The 19,196-nt window shown below is 46.4% G+C and overlaps 1 protein-coding gene across 3 annotated transcripts; it reads right to left on the bottom strand.

Moving 5' to 3' along the window:
• Positions 1 to 1,596: 1,596 nt before the first annotated feature.
• LOC121937464 (cytochrome b5 type B) lies at positions 1,597 to 17,991 on the bottom strand. 3 transcript variants are annotated; one of them, XM_042480661.1, is made up of 5 exons: positions 17,790 to 17,989; positions 12,671 to 12,799; positions 12,194 to 12,220; positions 3,472 to 3,503; positions 1,996 to 2,220 (listed from the first exon to the last, which is right to left on the bottom strand). In XM_042480661.1, the coding sequence occupies exons 1-5, from the start codon at positions 17,937 to 17,939 to the stop codon at positions 2,130 to 2,132; spliced, it is 429 nt and encodes a 142-aa protein (XP_042336595.1). In that variant the 5' UTR covers positions 17,940 to 17,989; the 3' UTR covers positions 1,996 to 2,129. The 3 variants fall into 3 exon arrangements, with proteins under 3 accessions (XP_042336593.1, XP_042336596.1, XP_042336595.1); XM_042480659.1 differs by lacking the exon at positions 3,472 to 3,503 and having other exon boundaries at positions 1,597 to 2,220; positions 17,790 to 17,991; XM_042480662.1 differs by lacking the exons at positions 12,194 to 12,220; positions 12,671 to 12,799; positions 17,790 to 17,989 and adding an exon at positions 8,588 to 8,698 and having other exon boundaries at positions 1,597 to 2,220.
• Between the last annotated feature and the right edge of the window lie 1,205 nt (positions 17,992 to 19,196).

The following is a 19,196-nucleotide window of genomic DNA, read 5'->3' as shown; positions in this document are numbered from 1 at the left end:
GGGAACAGACAACAATGGGATATTGTAATGATTGGTAGCAGTATTAATGGTCGTTTTATTGTTTGTATTTTTAGATAACATTGTATTTGCATTTTGTATTGTTGAAATTTTTGCTGTAATCCCACCTTGATCCACAGGGAGAGGCGGGAAATATAAAGAAAATGTATTATTATTGTTGTTGTTATTGTTATTGTGAATAATAAAAGGGTTGTGCTCTCTGTAGGCCAACTAAAATAAAGGAACCAATTCTCTTTGTTTTCCATGTCTCCTGCAGGACTTGAATCAGTGCCATGACTCTTGTGCAACTGCAAGGGCTGTGAGTACATTTGCAGTTGGACTTTTTAAAAACCGTTTCGGAGTGTGTGTTTTCAATATGGTTAATAGATTAAATCGGTTTTAACGTTGACTTTTTGCACCTTCTGAATTGTAATCTTTTAAATGCGTGAGCCACCTTGAGTCCCAGGCCTTGTGGGGGAAAGGGGAGGATATAAATGAAATCAATAATAATAATAATAATAATAATAATAACAACAGCACCCCCCCCCCCCCCCCCCACTCCTTTACTTGAAGCAAAAAAGGCTTTCACCCTCAAGAGTTTTGATGCAGAACGTTTGCAACACCCAACGTTTTCCCAGAACCAGAGAGCAGCATCTTAAGTGTTTCCCATCATAACCACTATTCCAGATGGATCAGTTTCCAAGACAACAAGATCTGAACTCTGGATTTACAGACAGAGACAGACTGGAGTTGAGACACACACACACACATACCTTGTTCCCCCCTTATCAGCTAAATTCAACAAATGCACAAGAACAGACCTGAGCCTGCAAGCAGCCAACCTTCACAAAAGAGTCAGCCATGCAACCAATTTCACCATTGGCTGCACTTCTTTGTATTAATCTCAGTTGAGGTTTGGGTTCTGCTGGGCAAACGCACTGATCTGCAAGCATATATGATTGAAATGTTCTTGTGAGAAGCTGTAATTTCTGGCCTCCCTTGAAGAGGGGGAATGCAAAAATGACACCAGGAGGCATCTTTAGCTTCAGGGCTGCTTCTTGAATCCTAGATTCAAACTTAGAACCAACATGCAAACTGGTCCAGAGCTTGGAAAACCACTTGTTATTAAAGACAACTGCCAGAGCCCTCCAGCCAGCATGCTCTGAAATTATGGGAGCCTAAGAGAAGTGGTAAAAGAGAGAGCAGACTTATCCCTGTGCTCCAGAACAATGCTGTTTTGTGCTGTTTGTTTGTACAATTTGAGACTGGCACCAGAGCCCAACCTCTAAGTAAGGAAGGACGCCCCTTCCTTAAGAGCAACTGTCTTGTGTTTCAAGCCCAGAGGCACAATTCCCAGCCACTTCCCTCTGCCTTGGTGCTGACACCCTCTTGCATGCATTTGTAACTCAAGGAACTCTTGCCTGGCACAAAATGGGCAGAAGAGACAACCTTTCTTGCCACACCATATTCCTTGAGCTGTAAATTTAAGCAAGAAGACATCAGCATTAAGACCAGAAAGATGGAGATGCATAGGCCATCCAAATGTTGTCAGAGGTGTGAGAGTGTTATTTTTCAAGCCAGGAATAAATGGGATGCGGATTCAGAGTAATTGAAGCCTCCTTTATTACAGAACAGGCCGATTAAAAAGGCATACAGTCAATCAGGACTATGTAAATTAAAGGACTAGTGAGAACATCTCTTTAACTATTTCTAAAACGGCAAACAGAAAGAGACAGCTGAGGAGGAAATACCACCAGAGATAGCTGTGTTGTTGCTGTTCCTGACTCTGTGGTCAGGCTGTGCTGTTAGCAGAGCCCCTTTTCTCTAGAGAGAAGGAATTCTGATTAACCCCTTCTGCTGGGACTTAGACAGACTGGCAGAGGCCAGAAGCACCCGCTGCCACAAACCCTGAGGCTGCCACATGAGAAACAACTCACAGCCAACAAAGACATGCCCTGGAATGGAGGGAAGTTATGGTTTATATCTAGTTACAAGAAAAGTCATGGTGGGTCCTCCAGAGCCCTTCTTGGCCAGGCTGATGGATGAAAGTGAGCTTTGCCAGTATTTCCGCAAACCCCCACAACTCCCAACAGCATGGCGTGGCTTTCCAGTTCTACTGGTTCTGTTCACAATCAGGAGGACTTCCCGTCCATCATGTAGAAGCGATACATTAAGCCCAGGACCAGTGCTCCAACAACGGGTATCAACCAGACAGTCCAGAAACTGCAGAGAGAGAGAGAGAGGAACGGAGGGGTTAAAACATATAAATGCTAAACACCACTTACACGAAACAGGAAAGATCTCTTCTAGAATGTTCTTCTGTCAGGTGCGCTGAGCCGGAGCATACAAGATCGGGTTTCTGTTCACAGAGACAGTGACTCAGTGACTCTGTGTGCATCTACATATAATCTTAAAGCAGTTCTTACAACCAAGTCCTAGGAGATGAAGTTCTGTTAGGGACTAGGAAACTATACCCCCAGCTGCCTGCTTTTTTGACTTCATTCACCCGTCCATTCGCCCAAATGACATCCCAGCAATTGCTAAGTGAAAACTCTTTAAGTCATGTAATTTTGACTTTTCTTAAATCAAAGGAAGAGAGAGAAAAAGAAGGGCTGGAAATTACATTTTTAATGCAAACTAGGCACACACTTAATTCTTTTCAGACTCAGCTTTACTGGAGAGAGGACCAATTAAGAAGAAAGTCCTTCACCAGGAGAATCTGCATTGCAAATGCTAAATCCAATAATCACTTCCCGGAACAGAAAAGTGATTGCAAATGGTGAAAAATGTACTCAGCCATTCTTCCTGTCCTTGTAGCTGTCACTGTGACCCTTGACTAAATCTGGGACTGTTCAGCTATTAGTTGGTGGGGGCAGATCCACCCTTGGGGCAGTTGACACATACTGTGTCAGGGAAGCAGCTTCTGGAACTTTGTACACAGGTCAATGGAGCCAGTTGCAAACACGGTAAGTGCTATTGACTAGTCCCAGCTGGAGCAATAAATTAGTAGGCAAGTTCTGTGGATTCGGTGGGACTCTTGTATAGACCACGGGATTCAGACCAGGCTCGCTTTGGCAGCACAGAATCCGTCCTCTGTATATGGAAGCAGCAGCCATGACCCAAAGCTGCAATCAGTCACAGTCAAAGGCAGGACAGGGAACATCCACAGAGACCATCCAAAGATTAAATTTCCTCCAATTATTTATTGCTCACCACACCTGAAAGTGTCTGTCTGTCTGTCTGTGAACAAATCTGGCCAAGAAAACCCTCAGATAGGTTCACCTTATGGTTGCCATAATTTGGGAACCATCTGAAGGCACCTAACAGCATGTACAGGATAGTGAGATGGAGGAGCAAGTTTGACATAGCAGGTGTGAGAAAGGGCTTTTTGAATCTATGATTCTTTTTAAAACCAAGATAACTTCAAAAACTGAGCATGCATCGTTTTACTCTCATATTGACAGATTACTTTACCTTGATTCGTTGGAGGGAGATTGGTTCGGAACCTGGGAAGAAAACCAAACCAACAGGGATTTCATGTCCAGTGGTGATGGTAATGATGATAACAATGATTACGATGATGGTTAACATTATTTAGATCCCACTTTCCCCAAAAAACAGGGACACAAGGCAGCTTACCAATTGGGACATTTAAAAACAATTTTAAAAACATATGGTTAAAAAAAGCAGTTTAAAAAGAGAAACAGTACTATTCAAGCAACCAAAACAGGAGAGCACCTGACTAAAAGCTATTCCTTTTGAACGGTTTGTTCTCAAATGCCAGTTGGAATAAAGAAGGTTTTTGCCTGCCAAGGAAGCCATTTTAGCCCCCTCCTGGAAGGAACAGATTTTAGTAAAGGATTCCTTTTGGCCTTCTTAGCAGGGAAGAAAACAATTGGTCTTCATTCAGAAGATTTTGCCCTCGTTTGCTCACTTTCTTCCCTGGGGTGCCCACTTTTGCCTTAACTTTAGCTACTACTCTCTTGTGAAGATCACCCTGTCCCATCATCCTCTGCAGTCTCTCATATCCCACAAGTCCTTTCTGGGGGAGGCCATTAGACTGGCCTTCTTCAAGCTATTGCCCAGTGGTCTTATTGGTTGGGGATGATGCGGGAGAGGGCACAACATGTCCAGAGTTCACCAGGTTGGGATGGCCCTATTAGACAAACCGGCAGAGATTGTATACTTCAACTGCTCCTTGGCCTCTGCGGGGTGCATTACCAAAGTCTCTGCCCACTAAGGGAGTAAAATGGACATTTCTGAGCAGTGCTCACCTTACCTTCATACATTCTTGGAACTATTCTGTGCAGAAATGCCCCCGGTTGTTCTGTGCAAATGCCTTCAAACATGTTCCTTTGTGCGCAGGAAAACTACTGTCTATTTCTGCACAAAATAATTCCCCAGAACACTTCTGGATGTGTGACTTCACAAAATTCTCCCTGCTGCATTATTCTTCCCAATGGGGTTTCTCAAGGGTTGGGAAAACCATTTCCTGGCTGGGAAATGAGTCACAACACATAGTCTTTCAGCCCCAGTTAGAACTGACCATTCACTCCACTTTCCCTTTGCCGCACTGAATAATGTCATCTACTGCCTGGACAGTGGGTAATGGGGAGGACTTCCAAAACAACCCCATTGCAAGACCCATTTGCCACAGTACTATTTGCTGCTGTCAGCTTGGGGATTCCTCACGACTGCTGTTTTTGCCATCTGCCATGTCAAGTTCACTTTGACTTATGGCAAGCTTGCAAAAGACAGACCTCCAAGACCCCCTCAGTCATCAAAAGCCCTGCTCAGGTTTTGCAAAAGTCAGTTCTTTTCCAGTTGAAATGTCATCTCATGATATGGCCAAAATATGAGAGACTCAGTACAGTCATTTTGGCTTCTAGGGAGAATTCAATCTTGATTTGCTCTAAGACCCATTTATTAGTCTTTTTATCAGTCCACCATTTCTGTCAAACTCCTCTCCAGCCCCACATCTCAAATGAGTTGGTTCTCTTCCTCTCATCAGCTTTTCCCACTGCTTCGCTTTCACAGCCATGCACAGAAATCAGAAACGGCCTGGAGAATTCTTTGATATTTAATGATATACCGTTACCCCTGAGGATCCTCATGGAAGGGTCCTCCAAAGGCCCCTCAACATCCAGTCCTTCCCAAGGAGCTGGGTTCCTTTCTGCAGCCAGGCCCAGCAGCTCCAAGGACACACCTTTTATTTCATTTCCTTTTTTAAAACATGTGTTGCCCTGTTTCCTTTTGACTCCAAACAGGGAGGGCTAAGATGTCTCACCAGGCTCAAGGCTGGCTGGAGGAAGAAGAGACCCCGGGCAACCACAGAGAAAAGTTAGAAAAGGCCCCTTTGCCTTTAATATGTGTCTTGCTCCCTCCGCGCCCCCCTTGCTAAGCTGCAAATGCCAAGCGACAGAAGCAAAAGCCTTGTGCCAAGGGCCAGCTGAAGCAGCCGCTGTTCCCTGGCCAAATCTGCCAGCGTAGCGTGAAGAGAAGCCAGTGGCTCCTTAATGAGATTCCATTTCACACTCCTCTTCCCCAGCCGCTAAGCCTTCCCTTGTCCCTTTTCACACTCACACACACTTTCACATACTCTCACACCTTCCTCCAATCTCTCCTGCCAACTATCCCAAGTGGCAAGGTTCAAGGCAAGGGCCAGCCTGGTGTAGAGGTTTGAGCAGTGGACCAGGACTCTGGAGAATAGGGCTCAATTTCCCACCCGGCTGTGGAAAGCCACTGGGTCACTTGGGCAAATCACACTCTCTCAGCTTTGGAGGAAGGCAATGGCAAAACCCTCTGAACAAACCAAGAAATCCCTGTGATAGGGATGCCATAAGTCAGAAATGACTTGAAGGCACACAACAACAAGGCTGCATGCCCCAGGACTGCATAGGATGCAATCATGACAGGTAAAGTAGAATCGAAGTGCTATCGCTATGGAATGTGAAAGGCCCCAGGTCTTTCTATATGCAGTGTTTCTTCTGTGCAAACATCAAGACAAGACAGGTGGTTTTCACAAAGGGAGGTTCCAGACAGAGGCTTGGAGGAGCCTGTTACGACTCAAGTGTTAAAAGTTCCAGGATATCAATGTAGGCATGGATGCAGGAAGTATGGCAGTCTGGAGTGCAACAAACAAAAAGGGTTGGAGTCCCCCCCCCCAAGTCTCCAGGAGCATCTTGCTTCTTCTCTTGCCCAATATGTTTGTTCAAGACAGCGACTGTGGCTACGATTCAGGAGACCAGTAAGGCTGGGCAAGGAGGAACCTCTCCCCGATATATTTCTGCTCTGTAACCTGGGAGAACAAAAGCTGCAGAGATGGCTAAGGGGAATCCATAATAAGCATCAAACATACAGATCGAACAATGTTTTTTGTTTTAATGGAGATGGCGAAAAGGCATGTGTGTCTCTAGAAAGAGATGCAACGATCTGGGAAGAGATGTTTTGAATGCCACCAAGCAGAATTCCACAGCTGGAACTCTGAGCCACTTTGCAAAGAAGAGGCATTGGCCGTTTCAAGCTGCCTCCATGAGCTGGCTTTTGAAACCAAGCAAGGCTTTGAGCAAACAGAAACTTTGCTGCACCAACAGATAAACCCAACCCAAGAGCGGGAAGGCAATTAAGCAAGAGTCACATATTTTGGTCACTATTCACAACAGACAATGGACATCAGCAGACTGGGGAGAGCACAGAGAAATGCATAAGTATTAGCAAGAGATCCATGTTTACATCCAGGCAATCTGATCAAAGCATTTCTGTGACAAAAGCAACATACCTCACAAGTCTGGAGTGGAAGATCATAGAACTAGAGAGTTGCGAGACCATGAAAGGTCTTCTAGTCCAGAGGCCTGGCATTGCAGGCATCTATGCCTAAAGTGTGCATCCCTTACTCAGGGCACTACCCAACCTCTGTTTAAAAACATCTAAAGGCAGACAGCCCACCATCTTTTGAGGGACCTTCTTCTACTCTCAAACAGCTCTGACCAACAGGAAGTTCTTCCTGATGTTGAACTGGAATCTGCATTCTTGTTACTTGAACCATTGAGTGGGACCTTATCCTTTGCAGCAAAAGCAGAAAACAAGGTGTCACCAGGTTTTCTCCAAAGGATCCAAGTGTAGATGTCCCAAACCCTGACCACTTCCCCTTCACTCTCCTTCCTTCCTTCCTTCCTTCCTTCCTTCCTTCCCTCTCCTTACACTTTCCTACTCCTTCCATTTTAGTGCTGTACAGCGTCACCACTTCCTTGTTTAGACTATTCTCCAGGCAAAATCACAGTGTGTTTGGGTCCTGTGTTGCCCTTAGCCCACTGCAGGGGCTCCACTATGTTTGGCAGGACACTTCCCTTTGACCAGATGTCAACACTACACAAGCCACTTTTTGATCAAACAGGACTGGATGGCCTTTGTGGTCTCTTCCATTTGTACAATTCTATGAAACCAACCCAACTGGGAATGCATCAAAGGCTGAGCCTGACCAAAACTTTGATGGCTTCATCAACCTCAGCAGCCAAGAGTCACAACTTCTGCTACTGTCCATAGGCCAAACCATGCCCAGGCCGCAGAACTCATCGGTCTTTGAGGCCTTTCTAACATTTCTACATTGAGGAAATGCTGCAACTCAAGTTTCCATACTGAGGCAGGAGATGAGGGCATATGTGAATAGCAACTGGTGTTATTACTTTTCAAATACCAACTATTTTCCAAAGGTTCATACAGGAGACCCAGAGAAGACGACCCATGCTGGATAAATGAAGAAGAACAACTACACTGGAACTGTGCTCCCAATTTATGTGTTGCCAAGTGGAAGAAAAACAGAGTCTGTAGATAACATGAGTCTTCCCATGGGGCTAATGGAAGACAAACTTCTTTGCTCATGGATGTCACTCTGCTATGTCCTCCATCATTTGTTGTTGTTGTGTACCTTCAAGTCATTACCAGTTTATGGCAACCCTAAGGCTAATGTATCATGAGGTTTTCTTGGCAAGATTTGTTCACAGAAGGTTTGCCAATGCCTTCCTCTCAGGCTGAGAGTGTGTGACTTGCCTAACATCACCCAGTGGGTTTCAGAGCCCAGCAGAGGGGAATCAAACCCTGGTCTCAACCAGGCCATAGTATTTTTCATTTCTATGTACCAGATACTGTAGTGAGAGTAGAAAGCTGACAAGAAGAAAATCAACTCCTTTGAAATACGGTGCTGGAGGAGAGCTCTGCAGATACGAAGGATTACTGAAACGGCCAAGAGCAAGTCAAGCCTAAACTCTCACTAGAAGCGATGGTGACTATACTGAGGATATCATACTTTGGGCACATCACAAGACAACGTGAGTCAATGGCAAGGATGAAAATGCTGGGAAACATTAAAGGCCACAATGCAGATGAAGTGACTCCATCAAGGAAGCCACAATGGATGCCCTTAGTCTGGAAGACCTGAGCAAGGCTATTGATGACAGGGTACCTTCTAGGAGTTGTAATCCCAAAGCCAAAACATTTCCCACCACCGAAAAAAACAGGGAAAATGTAGGACTAAGCATCACTGGTCCCATTTCATTTGCCCTCAGACAAGGTGTGATTAGTACTTGAGACTCACAGAAGTTGCTCTGGCTGCGCAGGCAGAGAAAGTGAGAAAGCCAACACTGAACAAGCGGGGAGAAGGAGGAGGAAGAACAAGTGGCAAGCATGCAAAAGCAGCCCTCGGTTAGGCCTGGCAAAGGGAGAAAAGACACAAAACAGACACAAAGGCAGGCTTGAGAGCAGGCTTCCCTTAAAACCTGCAGCATGGGGCAGGTATCAGCTGAGACAACTCAAGGCAACCCATTTTAAAAAAGGAGCAATGCAAACCCAGGGCTCTCCTGGAAAGCTCAGTTTGCATTTGGTTCACTTTAGTGCTGGAAATGGCCCTAGCAGAAAATTGTGATACCCATCAGGAAGCCCCTTCCTTTCGTGATGGAGATGTTACGGGGGAGGCAAGGGTCAACCAGGGCGCAGGTATACCTGCCAGCTTTTCCCTCAGTGTCCAAACCCTTTTTCAGACTATAGGGAGCTATAAGACACTGGAGATGGCCCCAGCTTTACCTGTGGTAACCTGTTCTCAGATACAGACTTTGCCAGTGTTTAGCAGAATCTTTTTGTTTTACTGCAATACCCAGAATCCCCCAGCCTGTGGCCAAACTGGCTAGGGGGTTCTGGGAGTTGCAGTCCCCAAAATAACTGCTCCCAGTCCTGCCCAGATGACAGGTGTACTGGGCTTTGTTTGGGCTTCTTTCTCCTAGGCTGAGGTCCAAACTAGCCACAGAGTATCCTCTCCTGGCCAAGAATCCCACTTCTCAGAAGGGCAAACACCAAACACATGAACAAAAGGGAATTGGGACCCCCACCACCCCACAAAAAGCCCCACCAAAACCACTGATATTTGTCTGGCATTCCTTCTTGTGTCAAAACGCAGAAGACCATGTCACACATAGGCTGTTTGGGTATCTTGTATTTTTAAAAAATGAGGCAGAGGTTGCATTAGAAAATACAGTAAACCCGCTCGCCACACCACAATAAACAGGGATTTGCATCAAGCCATAGGAACAACACTCCTTCACAAGTCAGCTAGCACACACACAAAGGGAGGCATATTTTATGAACTCCTCTGTTCCTGTGAAACTTTAAATCTAGGTGGTTCTATAAATGAAACTACTGTAGCCCTGTTTTTATGTTTGTAGGAATAACATTGTCAAGGCTGTCTGTGAGTATCGTAAATCACAGAAAGGTATGGGCTGTTTGGATTCCTGAGACATTAATCTCGCACAGGGGGAGGAGAGGGAGAGAGATGGAGAGGGTTCCTTCTTGCACAAGGCCCTTCCCAAACCCAGGAGGCTGCAGAGGATGGACTCAGGGCCTCCCTGGATGACCAGAGGCCTTTCCCTACGGACAGAATCCAAAAGGTGAGGCTGCTCAGGGCAAGTTTAGTCAGCCACTGCCGGCTGGGACCTCATGCCAGTTCCAAGCCTTTGTTGACACAAACCAGGGAGGGAGACGGGGAGAGGACAATACTCAGGCCAGGCATCAAGCTAGTAGGGGGGATGTTTTAAAGCAGCTCCCCCGGTCAATGATTGATCTGCTGGGCATCTGCGCAGTGTGTCCAGGGCAACCCACAGGTCTGTTGATACAGGCAGAGGATAGTTCCTCCTGCCTGCATCCCCCCTTCCCCCCAAAACGTGGGAAACTACTCTTGCCAACCTTGGACTCAGACATCTCCCAGTCCCAGTGAACGCATCACTGCCCAGGGCCAGATTATCAATGGTTCACCTGGGGCGATTGCTCCTGCCCATCTCTGGCTGGGGACCCAGTGCTGGGGAGAGCGTTCCTGCCTCCCCCCATCCCTTCCCCAAACTCCTGTATTGTCAACTGGCTTCATTTCTCTGTTCCAGCCCTGCCAAAATGGATCACCCGAGGGCAGCAAAGAGACCCCGGTTTTGGAACTGTTCCAATGCTCCTCCGCCACCACCGCTGCCAACCACCACCACAATCCAATCTTGGCTGTTAGAGTTCTAAAATATTTGAAAACGTGACACCCTTGGTAGCTTATTTCTTTTTTAAAAATGTTTTTATCTACTCATTTTTAATTTTTAATTGTACCTTGTTTTGATTCATGCTTGGTACCAGCTTCGGCTGATACGCCAGCTGCGTCCCTGTCTGGACCAAAAGGACCTTGAAACAGTAGTACATGCACTGGTAACCTCTCGCTTGGATTTCTGTAATGCGCTCTACATGGGGCTACCTTTGTACCAAGTTCGGAAGCTTCAGCTAGTTCAAAATGCTGCAGCCTGATTGGTCACCGGATCCTCAAGGCAAGACCATATAACACCGGTACTAAAATCTCTTCACTGGCTGCCAATTAGCTTCCGGGACCAATACAAAGTGTTGGTTGTTACTTATAAAGCCCTACATGGCTTGGGCCCGAGTTACTTGAGGGAACGCCTCTCCCTACATAATCCGCCCCACACTCTCAGAACAACAGGGAAGTATCTACTTGAGCATCCTAGGGTAAGATTAACATCTACCCATCATAGGACCTTCTTGGCCATGGCCCCCACACATTGGAATAACCTCCCAGAAGAGATATGCTGCATCCCTACATTGGAAACCTTAAAGAAGGCATTAAAAACTTATCTCTTCCAATTAGCATATCCTCCCAACTCTTTTTAAAGTCTATCCCTCTACAGAAATTAAATCAAGTCCCTAATTAGGACTGGCACATTGCATGTTTTGCAGATAGATATTATTTTTTATAAATTGTTTTTATTAATTACTGTTGATATTATGCCAAATTGTATTTTTAACTGTAATTGTATACAGTATTGTCTTGTTGTTTTATACTTTGTTGTAATCGGCTTCAATCCACCGGGAGAAGCGGGAAATACAAATAAAACGTATTATTATTATTATTATTATTATTATTATTATTATTATTATGCATGAGCCACACAGGGTTCCATTTGGGAGAAATTAAATAAACAATAGGATGCACACACACAATGCATATAGCGCATGAGGATCCACCATGCCTGCCACTGGGCCAACTATGCACAGAGGACTGCCTTCTCCTTTCCCACCAACTCCACCTGGATGCTTGTAACTCTGATGAATGAGGAATTCCCAGCTGCTTTGGCAAAGGTAAACAGCCCTGAGACCCAGAGGGGCACCTTTGCTCCAGAGCCTTTTTTCCTACTAAGCACAAAAGAGGAGGAACTCTGAAGTTGGGTCAGGCTGCAAGGCGCCCAGCGAGTCCAGCAACCTCTTTCACGCTGTGGCCAAAGAGATGCTCCTGGGAAGCCCATGGGCAAGTCACGAGGACGAAAAGCGCTTCCAACTGGTAGGAGCCAAGTAACTGGTGTTCGGAGGCAGTGTCACCTCCGAATGTGGATATTTCCTCTGCAGCTAGCAGCCGCTGTTGCACATGGACTCATCAAAGAGCTCGGGAAAGGTCTTCTTTATTTATGGACTCCAACACCTGACTCATAAAGCCTGATGCAACTTGGATCCAGGCTATCTGGAAGACCCCATTTCCCTGGGTCCAACGTAGCCCCTTCATCCCAGACACTTGCCTGCCCCTGAGCAACAGCCCTAGGCCATTTTTGCAGACCCCCAAAGAACTCTGCCATTCCAGAACGAGGGGCAAAATAAGACTGCCAGCATTGGGCCTTACCTTGGAGGGGTCCGGCTTCTGGTCAGACTGTGGAGAGAAAACAAAAGGAGAGGCAACTTAAAAGCTGAGGCCTTGAACAAAAGCCGGGTTGGCAAACAGTGGGCCTCTCCTCAAGGCTGGTTCTTAGGCCTTCCACGCCCCAAGACTCTCTGGGTCACCTTTTGTCTGGCCTAAAAATGGGGAAGGGGAAGTGAATTCCTTCCTGTGGAAGCCTACCAGATCAGCAAAGCACTTTTCCAGTAGGCTGCAAGTCTCCTTTACATGGCTTAAGATCAAAAATACCAGTTTTTCAAATGGGAGATGATAATTCCTCTCTGTGTTATTGGCACAGCCCATAGGAGAGTGGTTTGAGCACTGGTCTAGGACCCTGGAGAGCAAGGTATGAATCCCCGCTCAGCCATGGAACCCCCCCCCCAGAACCCACACATGCCTTCCTTCCCGCTATGCACAGCTTTATCTGCTGTAATGAGGGCTCACCGGGTGAACCTCTCCTATGAGGTACTGCTTGAGCATCTCCTTGGCATCCATGGAGTGCCCAACATCGTCAAAGCTTTCGGTAGCATCTCGGCCAGCTTGTTCAAGCAAAACCTCCTCTCCGCCGGGATGCTGGAAGGAATCAGCCAAGAAAGGGTGAACAAGAAGAGAAACACAGGAGGAAGAAGAACAGGCCCTTTCATGCCACCCAGTGATGGCACTATGATTCCACTTTAATGGCCATGGCTGCATTCAATGGAATCCTGGGACTTGTAGTTTAGAAAGACCCTCTTGGAGGGAATTCCAAGTACCTCCCCCCAAACTGCAAATCCATAGAAGGTTGCTGTGTTTCTTGAAGCAGTATCAAAGTACATACAAAAGGATCCAAGGCCACAGTCCCAAATCCTTAGCTGAAAGTAAGCACCCTTGAGTCCAACAGGAATTGTAACCACTGGCAGCAAGTGACTTCCAAGTCAGTGGGTGGCCTGCATCCGCTCCAGGCCTTAGTCCAAACATTAAACAAGCTTTTATGGAATATATATTCTTTTAACCTTTAAATGATTTAATGGGTTCATTTGTTTTTAGAATATTTGAATTGTTTTCCTTTTGTTTTCCATAGTTACTGTTCCAGTTTTGAACTGTTTATATACTGACTTGATGGGTGAGCCCACCAGAGCTTCTAAAACCTGTTTTTTCCAGGCAAGGGATTCTGGGAGTCGAGGCAACCATTAGCCACTCCGTGACTCCAGTCCCAAAACACAGGATGCAGGACCATTTAGGCAATGATTATCATCATCTTTATTTATATCCTGGCTTTCCTCCTAAATTGGGACTCAAGGTGGCTTACAAACTAAAAAACCCACACAAGATCAACATTAAAATACAATTAAACTGCTGACAATGTTTTTAAAAAGACAAGATAATGGGCCAAAGATTTTTTTAAGCCTGAATGCTTCACTAGAAGTGAAGATGACTCAACTGAGGCTGTCATACTTTGGACATATCTTGACATGACCTATCACCAGATGGCATGATGCTAATGCTTAGTGAAGTAGAAAGAGGAGACTGCACTAAAGGTGGATTGATTCCGTCAAGGAAGCCACAACCATGAGTTTGCAAGACCTGAGTGAAGCTGTAGATGACCAGGGCTCTTGGAGGGCTCTCGTTCATACAGCCATCATAAGTGGAAGTTGACAGCAAAAAACAACAAGGTTATAATCAATACTTTGAATTACACCTGGAAAAAAGAATGGCAGCCAGTGGAGCTGCTGGAAGTAGGAGTTGCATGATCCCTGGAAAGACAGTAGCGGACTAAATACTGGACAAACCAGCTTCCTTGGATAGAAGGCTGTTTCTGATATTTCCTCTGTTTTGCTTCCAAATGACGCTTGCCTCCAAGCCCCGAGGTTGTCAATTCCACCAGCTTTCAATAACACAGTAGCTACATACAGTGTCTCAGGTCAGAAGGTGCAAAGCTGGGAAAACAGGCCAAGACAAGCCTGTAAGAAGCTGGAAAGAACCCTGAAGTAGGTTTGGCTCCTTGGGCAAAACTCCTCTCTGGGTGAGGCAGGGAGCAGAGGTGAAGGGAGTCATCTCCGATTGACGTCAGGCAGCTTCCCCCTTTGGCAGATCTCATGTTTCTCCCCCAAATGATACAGAAGGTGCAGACGGACAGGGAGTTAAACGCAGGCAACACACCGCGAGGGCTTGAGTTAAGCCATCAACAACTGGCTTTGTTCTCTCCCTGTGTGTTCTTGGACTTCAGAGTTAAGAACAGACCTAGAAAAAAGGCTAAAACAAATTCCATCAGCTTTGCTGAGAGTGGAGGACATATGGCCCTGAGTAATCTCTCTGTATCGTGCTTTGTATCGTGTTGCCTTAACTTCTTAGTATGTTCTGGCTTGATGCTTTTCTGTAAAGAAAAGGGACAGCCCTGTTTGGATCAATAGCTCGGTGTTCCACGCGGCTTAGAAACCTGGATACATATGAGAGAAAGATACACAAACAAATGTGGAAGCTGGATTCACCCATTCGCATCCAGAATAATCATTTCTCCAAGTGGTCTAGCAAAGAGAATGTAGAACGGCACAGTCCAAGCAAAGCTGGAACTGAAATGGCAAAACGCTAGACCTCAGGGCCTTTTTGCTGGGCTCATGCTAGATAGGTCTCAGTTTAAAGCATCCAGGCTCTTGCAGATGTTCACTTGGGTAAAGAACAAGATCGTGTGGCCTTCAAGCAAGACAACAGTCCTTGGCGCACAGGGAAGGACTACAGAAATGAGTACATTTCCCCTACATCCCACCCCTACCTTGCCCTGCAGTCCAGAAATATATTTGGGACACTCCCTTCACAGTTAGTTTTAAGATCCCCAGTTGAGGATCTACTTTGTGGATTCTCACTAAGGGAAGGCCATCATGTAGCAACAAAAGGCAGGGTCTTCACTGCGTTGGCACACCAATGTGGACTACCTCCATACACACTCTCTCCCCAGAGGTACAACTGGCATCAACATTACAGGCTTTTTTTGGCACCTGATCAAAGCCTTTTTATCTGCTCAAGTGTTCCAAGTTTGGTCATGCTGGTTAATCTATTGATTTAACTGGCTGTTATGACAGTCCTGTTTTACTGTATGGTATTTTCTCCCCTCTTTATCATGGTGTGATTCTGTCCAGACATGCCCACTGTATATTGCCCTGTTATCTACGGGGACAAAGGGCATTTTAAAGAGATTCTTTTAAAAACACTAAAAGCAAGCAAAGGGTGGCATCTGAGCAAATCACTCCTGAGGTTTCTTGAGCCACCGGGTCTCCCTCATTCCAGTGAGCTTCTGCCGCATGAGAGTCCAATGTCTTCACTGTCTATTGCATAACATTATCAACAAAACTGGTTCCAAGTAGTCATCCCCCCTCCACACACACACACACACACACACACACCAGACACACACCAGACACAGAGAGGCTTGCAAAACTCTGCCTGAGTTAAATAGTGAGAAAATGCCATCAAGAATGAAAGAAGTGTGTGTGTTTGTGTGTATTGTTTTTGATCTCTATAGGCCCTACGGGTTTCTTACCAAGCACCGAGTCCTTTTATAATCATCCATTTGTGTTGCTTTTATGTGCTATTGGTGAGTTGTCTTAAGCAGGCAGGGAAGAGTGGACTCAACGCGTCAAATCTCATTGAAAAAGTAACAACAACAGCAGCAGCAATAATGCAGACCTCCCAGAGTCCCCCGGGTTCAGGCCACACACACCATTTTCCCCAATCCTAATCTAGATCTCAATCTGGCCGTGGGGAGCCTTTCCTCAAAGACCAGAAATCTGGGGCTGTTTTTCCCCTTCTTGTTTGTTCTTGTCTTAAAACGCAATGAAGACAGCTAGCAGCATCTCTCTTGACAAATTAAGGCCATTTTCCAGCCCTGGCACCAGGGCCTGAAAGACAGACAACCCCGACACAAAACTGCCCCTACAGATGTTCCCACAAAAAGGGACCACTTACAGCCTTTACAGTGTCCTTCCCCCAAACTGCTGCCTTCGATTCCCATCAGCCTTATCCATCATGACTGGTAGTCAAGAATCGTAAGCCAAAACATGTGGAAGGAAGGCACCAAGCTGGAGAAGGTGGCTTTAAAGTGTGGATAGCATGAAAGACTCTTTTGTATAGCCCAAACATTTGCATATAACCAAGTATACAACCCATGGCATTAATTTTCCACTCCACTGTCGCAGCTGAAGAAGCAGATTGGAATCCACAAAAGCTCACACTAAGATCAATCATTTCATCTCAAAGCGGCTGAGACGATTTGTCTTCACTTTCCCTGATGCTGAAACAGACAGATTTGGCTGTCTTTTGGGAAACCAAGCTTTGGATGATCCCTCCTGCACCTATTTTCACATCCGCTCTGTGGGTCCTAACTGCCTTGAGTCCCTGTACTGGGAGGGAGGGTATAAACAAACTGAGCAGCAACAACTGTTGGCACGTGTCATTGACTCTAACTGGGCATAACGTTCAGCAAGCATCCCTTTTTTGCTGGTTGTGGGCAACATGAACACTTTTTGTGTGAGACAATCTTGTCTGGGCTCAGTCCACATCGGCTGCATCTACACTGCAGAGTTAATGCAGTTTGAGACAGTTTTAACTGTCATGGCTCCATCTTATGGAATGCTAGGCTTTGAAGCTTGTTGCTCTCTGTCTTTTTCTTGTTCACTGCTTCCAAGTTAATCCTGATTCATGCTGAGGCGGCGCATGAGGCATCTCCAAGGCCCCGGTCCGTCCTCCATGGCTCTGCTCAGGTCCTGCAAATCCATACCTGTGAGCTCCTTCAAAGAGCCCCTCCATCTGGCATGAGGCCTTCCTTCCTCTCTTTCTACTGTCTTCTACCTTCTCTTTGCCTGCATCCTGTCCTCTCATGACAGACTCAGTTCAATCATCTTGGCTTCTTCCAGGGAGAGGTGAGGATGGACTCATTCTAGGCCCCCCCCCCCATTCGTTTGACATCCTCTGCACTCTTCTCTGGCTTGTTGCTGTTGTTAGCCACCTCCAACTCAGTCCTGACCCTGAAAGGCTCTGCTCCTCAGGTCCTGCAAAGTCACCTCCGCAACAGAGTCCCTGCCTGCCTGCCTTCCTTGCTGCATCCCTCCATCTCCCCCAGCATCCTTCTCTTTCCAGGAGGAGCCTTTCCTTCTCCTGACACCTTGGCTCCCAGGGAGAGTTCGGGCCCATTGCTTTCACTTTGGGCCTCCAGGACATCATCCTCCTCCTGAAGCCCCAGCTTAACCTTGAAACCAGGGGGAAGGGTCCTGCGGTGTCTTTGGAGGCTGCCAGTCCCAGCCTCCCTTTGCCAGCACAGCCAATAAGGCTGCAGGCTTCCCCTGCCACCCCTTTGGTCCCCCCAGAAGCCCCTCTGCAGCGTGGCCAAAGGAGGATGCTGGGAGGGGCGCCCCACTGGAGGAGCCCCAATCACTGGGCCTACTTTACTCAGGAGTAACTTCTCCAAGGCCATGACCACCTGAAAGTCCTTTTGGGCTGGGCCCCTTAGCCCCGCCCCTTCTGTCACGTGCCAGGCCCCGCCCACATCCGGGTCTCTCCCGCCGCCCCCCTTCGCCTGACTTGGCGTAAGGACCTCGTCGAGGAAGCGGGTGACGTCGTAGACGCGGCCGTGGATGACCAGCCAGGTCTCCTTGCTGGTGTTCCGCTTCGCCACTTCGGCCAAGGTGAAGAAGGGCCCGCCCTGAGCCTGGGGCTCCGACCCGCGGCCCTCCGGAGTCCCCATCCCGGACTTCGCCCGCCGTACCTCAAGCCACGCCCACTTGCCGGCTGGGCTGAGGGGCGGGGCCTTCAAGCCATTGGCTGGCTGGCTGAGGGGAAGGTGGGCCTTGGTTCAGAGAGGCCAATCGGAGGCGCACGCTCTTCCCCGTCTCGGCCAATAAGAGGCCGAGTTCAAAGAGGCGCTTGGAGAGCGCTTTCCTCTCCTGAGCCGCTCTATGGAAGCCGATCAGGCTAGAGCGTCCTCCATACGGGCCTTTTCTGATCACCGCCTGCCACTTCCGGCTAATGGATTGTTGATTGACAGCTGTCAGTCTCTGAGCAGTTTGGGGCCAGAGGCAGGCTTCCCTTGTTGAAGGTGAAGCAGCAAGTATATTTCTTACACCTTACCCTATATATAGATATATATGTGTGTGTGTGCTATTGCCAGTAAGAACCAGAGTAGCTAAAAGGGTGAAAACATCAGAGCCAGCTTCCTGTCAGCCTGGAAAAGTTACTTTTTTTGGAGTACAAAAAATGGCTGCGGTCATGCTGGGCCTTCGGAGTTACACTGACCCTCCAGAGACCCTGCCCTCATGGGGCTTCCTTGGCAAGATTCCTTCAGAGGAGGAGGTTTGCCTTCATTGCCTTCTTCCCCTGAGGAGGCTGAGAGAGACTATAAGGTCTCCCAAAGGCCTGCTCCAACGCTCCAACCATTGCACCTCCCTTTCCTTGGCCACGTTGCTTCCAATCGTATTAGTTCTTTATTTATATTAATATATATTATTTATTTTATATTATAATAATTTATTTATAATAATTATATATAATATATAAAATTATATTATTAATAACATTAATGTTAATAAATAATATAAATTATATATTATATATAATTATTATAAATAAATTATTATAATATAAAATAAATAATATAATATAAATAAATAATATATATCCATATAATAATAATTATTATTATATTATATTATATTTATCATTATAGAACTATTATAGACTCAGAGCGGCTTCACCATATTAAATAAAATGCAATACGATTCAAAATATAGAAAAGAGGTGCATTAAAAAGGAATTAAATTATTGCAATGTGTAAAATAGACAGTGATTAAAAGAACAAAAACTGTATAAAACACTTTAAAATGAAAGCGTGTCTGAAGAGGTGGGCCTCAGCCTTCCCAAGGAGGCCAATGGCTGCCTTCCTCTGAGGCTGAGAGAGTGTGACTGGGTTTCCAAGGCTGAACAGGGAACCGAACCCAAGTCTGTC

This window comes from Sceloporus undulatus, chromosome 8 (assembly GCF_019175285.1).
Source record: "Sceloporus undulatus isolate JIND9_A2432 ecotype Alabama chromosome 8, SceUnd_v1.1, whole genome shotgun sequence".
NCBI classification, from domain to species: Eukaryota; Metazoa; Chordata; class Lepidosauria; order Squamata; family Phrynosomatidae; genus Sceloporus; species Sceloporus undulatus.
Note: the sequence above shows the minus strand (reverse complement) of the source record. Positions and strands in the feature narration are given on the sequence as shown.

Coding starts and splice junctions, on each gene's coding strand:
- LOC121937464 (XM_042480659.1), bottom strand. CDS start 17,939: ATGGGGACTCCGGAGGGCCGCGGGTCGGAGCCCCAGGCTCAGGGCGGG. Junction 12,221..12,670: donor TCATAGGAGAGGTTCACCCG/GTGAGCCCTCAT, acceptor TTCTCTCCACAG/TCTGACCAGAAGCCGGACCC. Junction 2,221..12,193: donor AGAAGCCGGACCCCTCCAAG/GTAAGGCCCAAT, acceptor CTCTCTCTGCAG/TTTCTGGACTGTCTGGTTGA.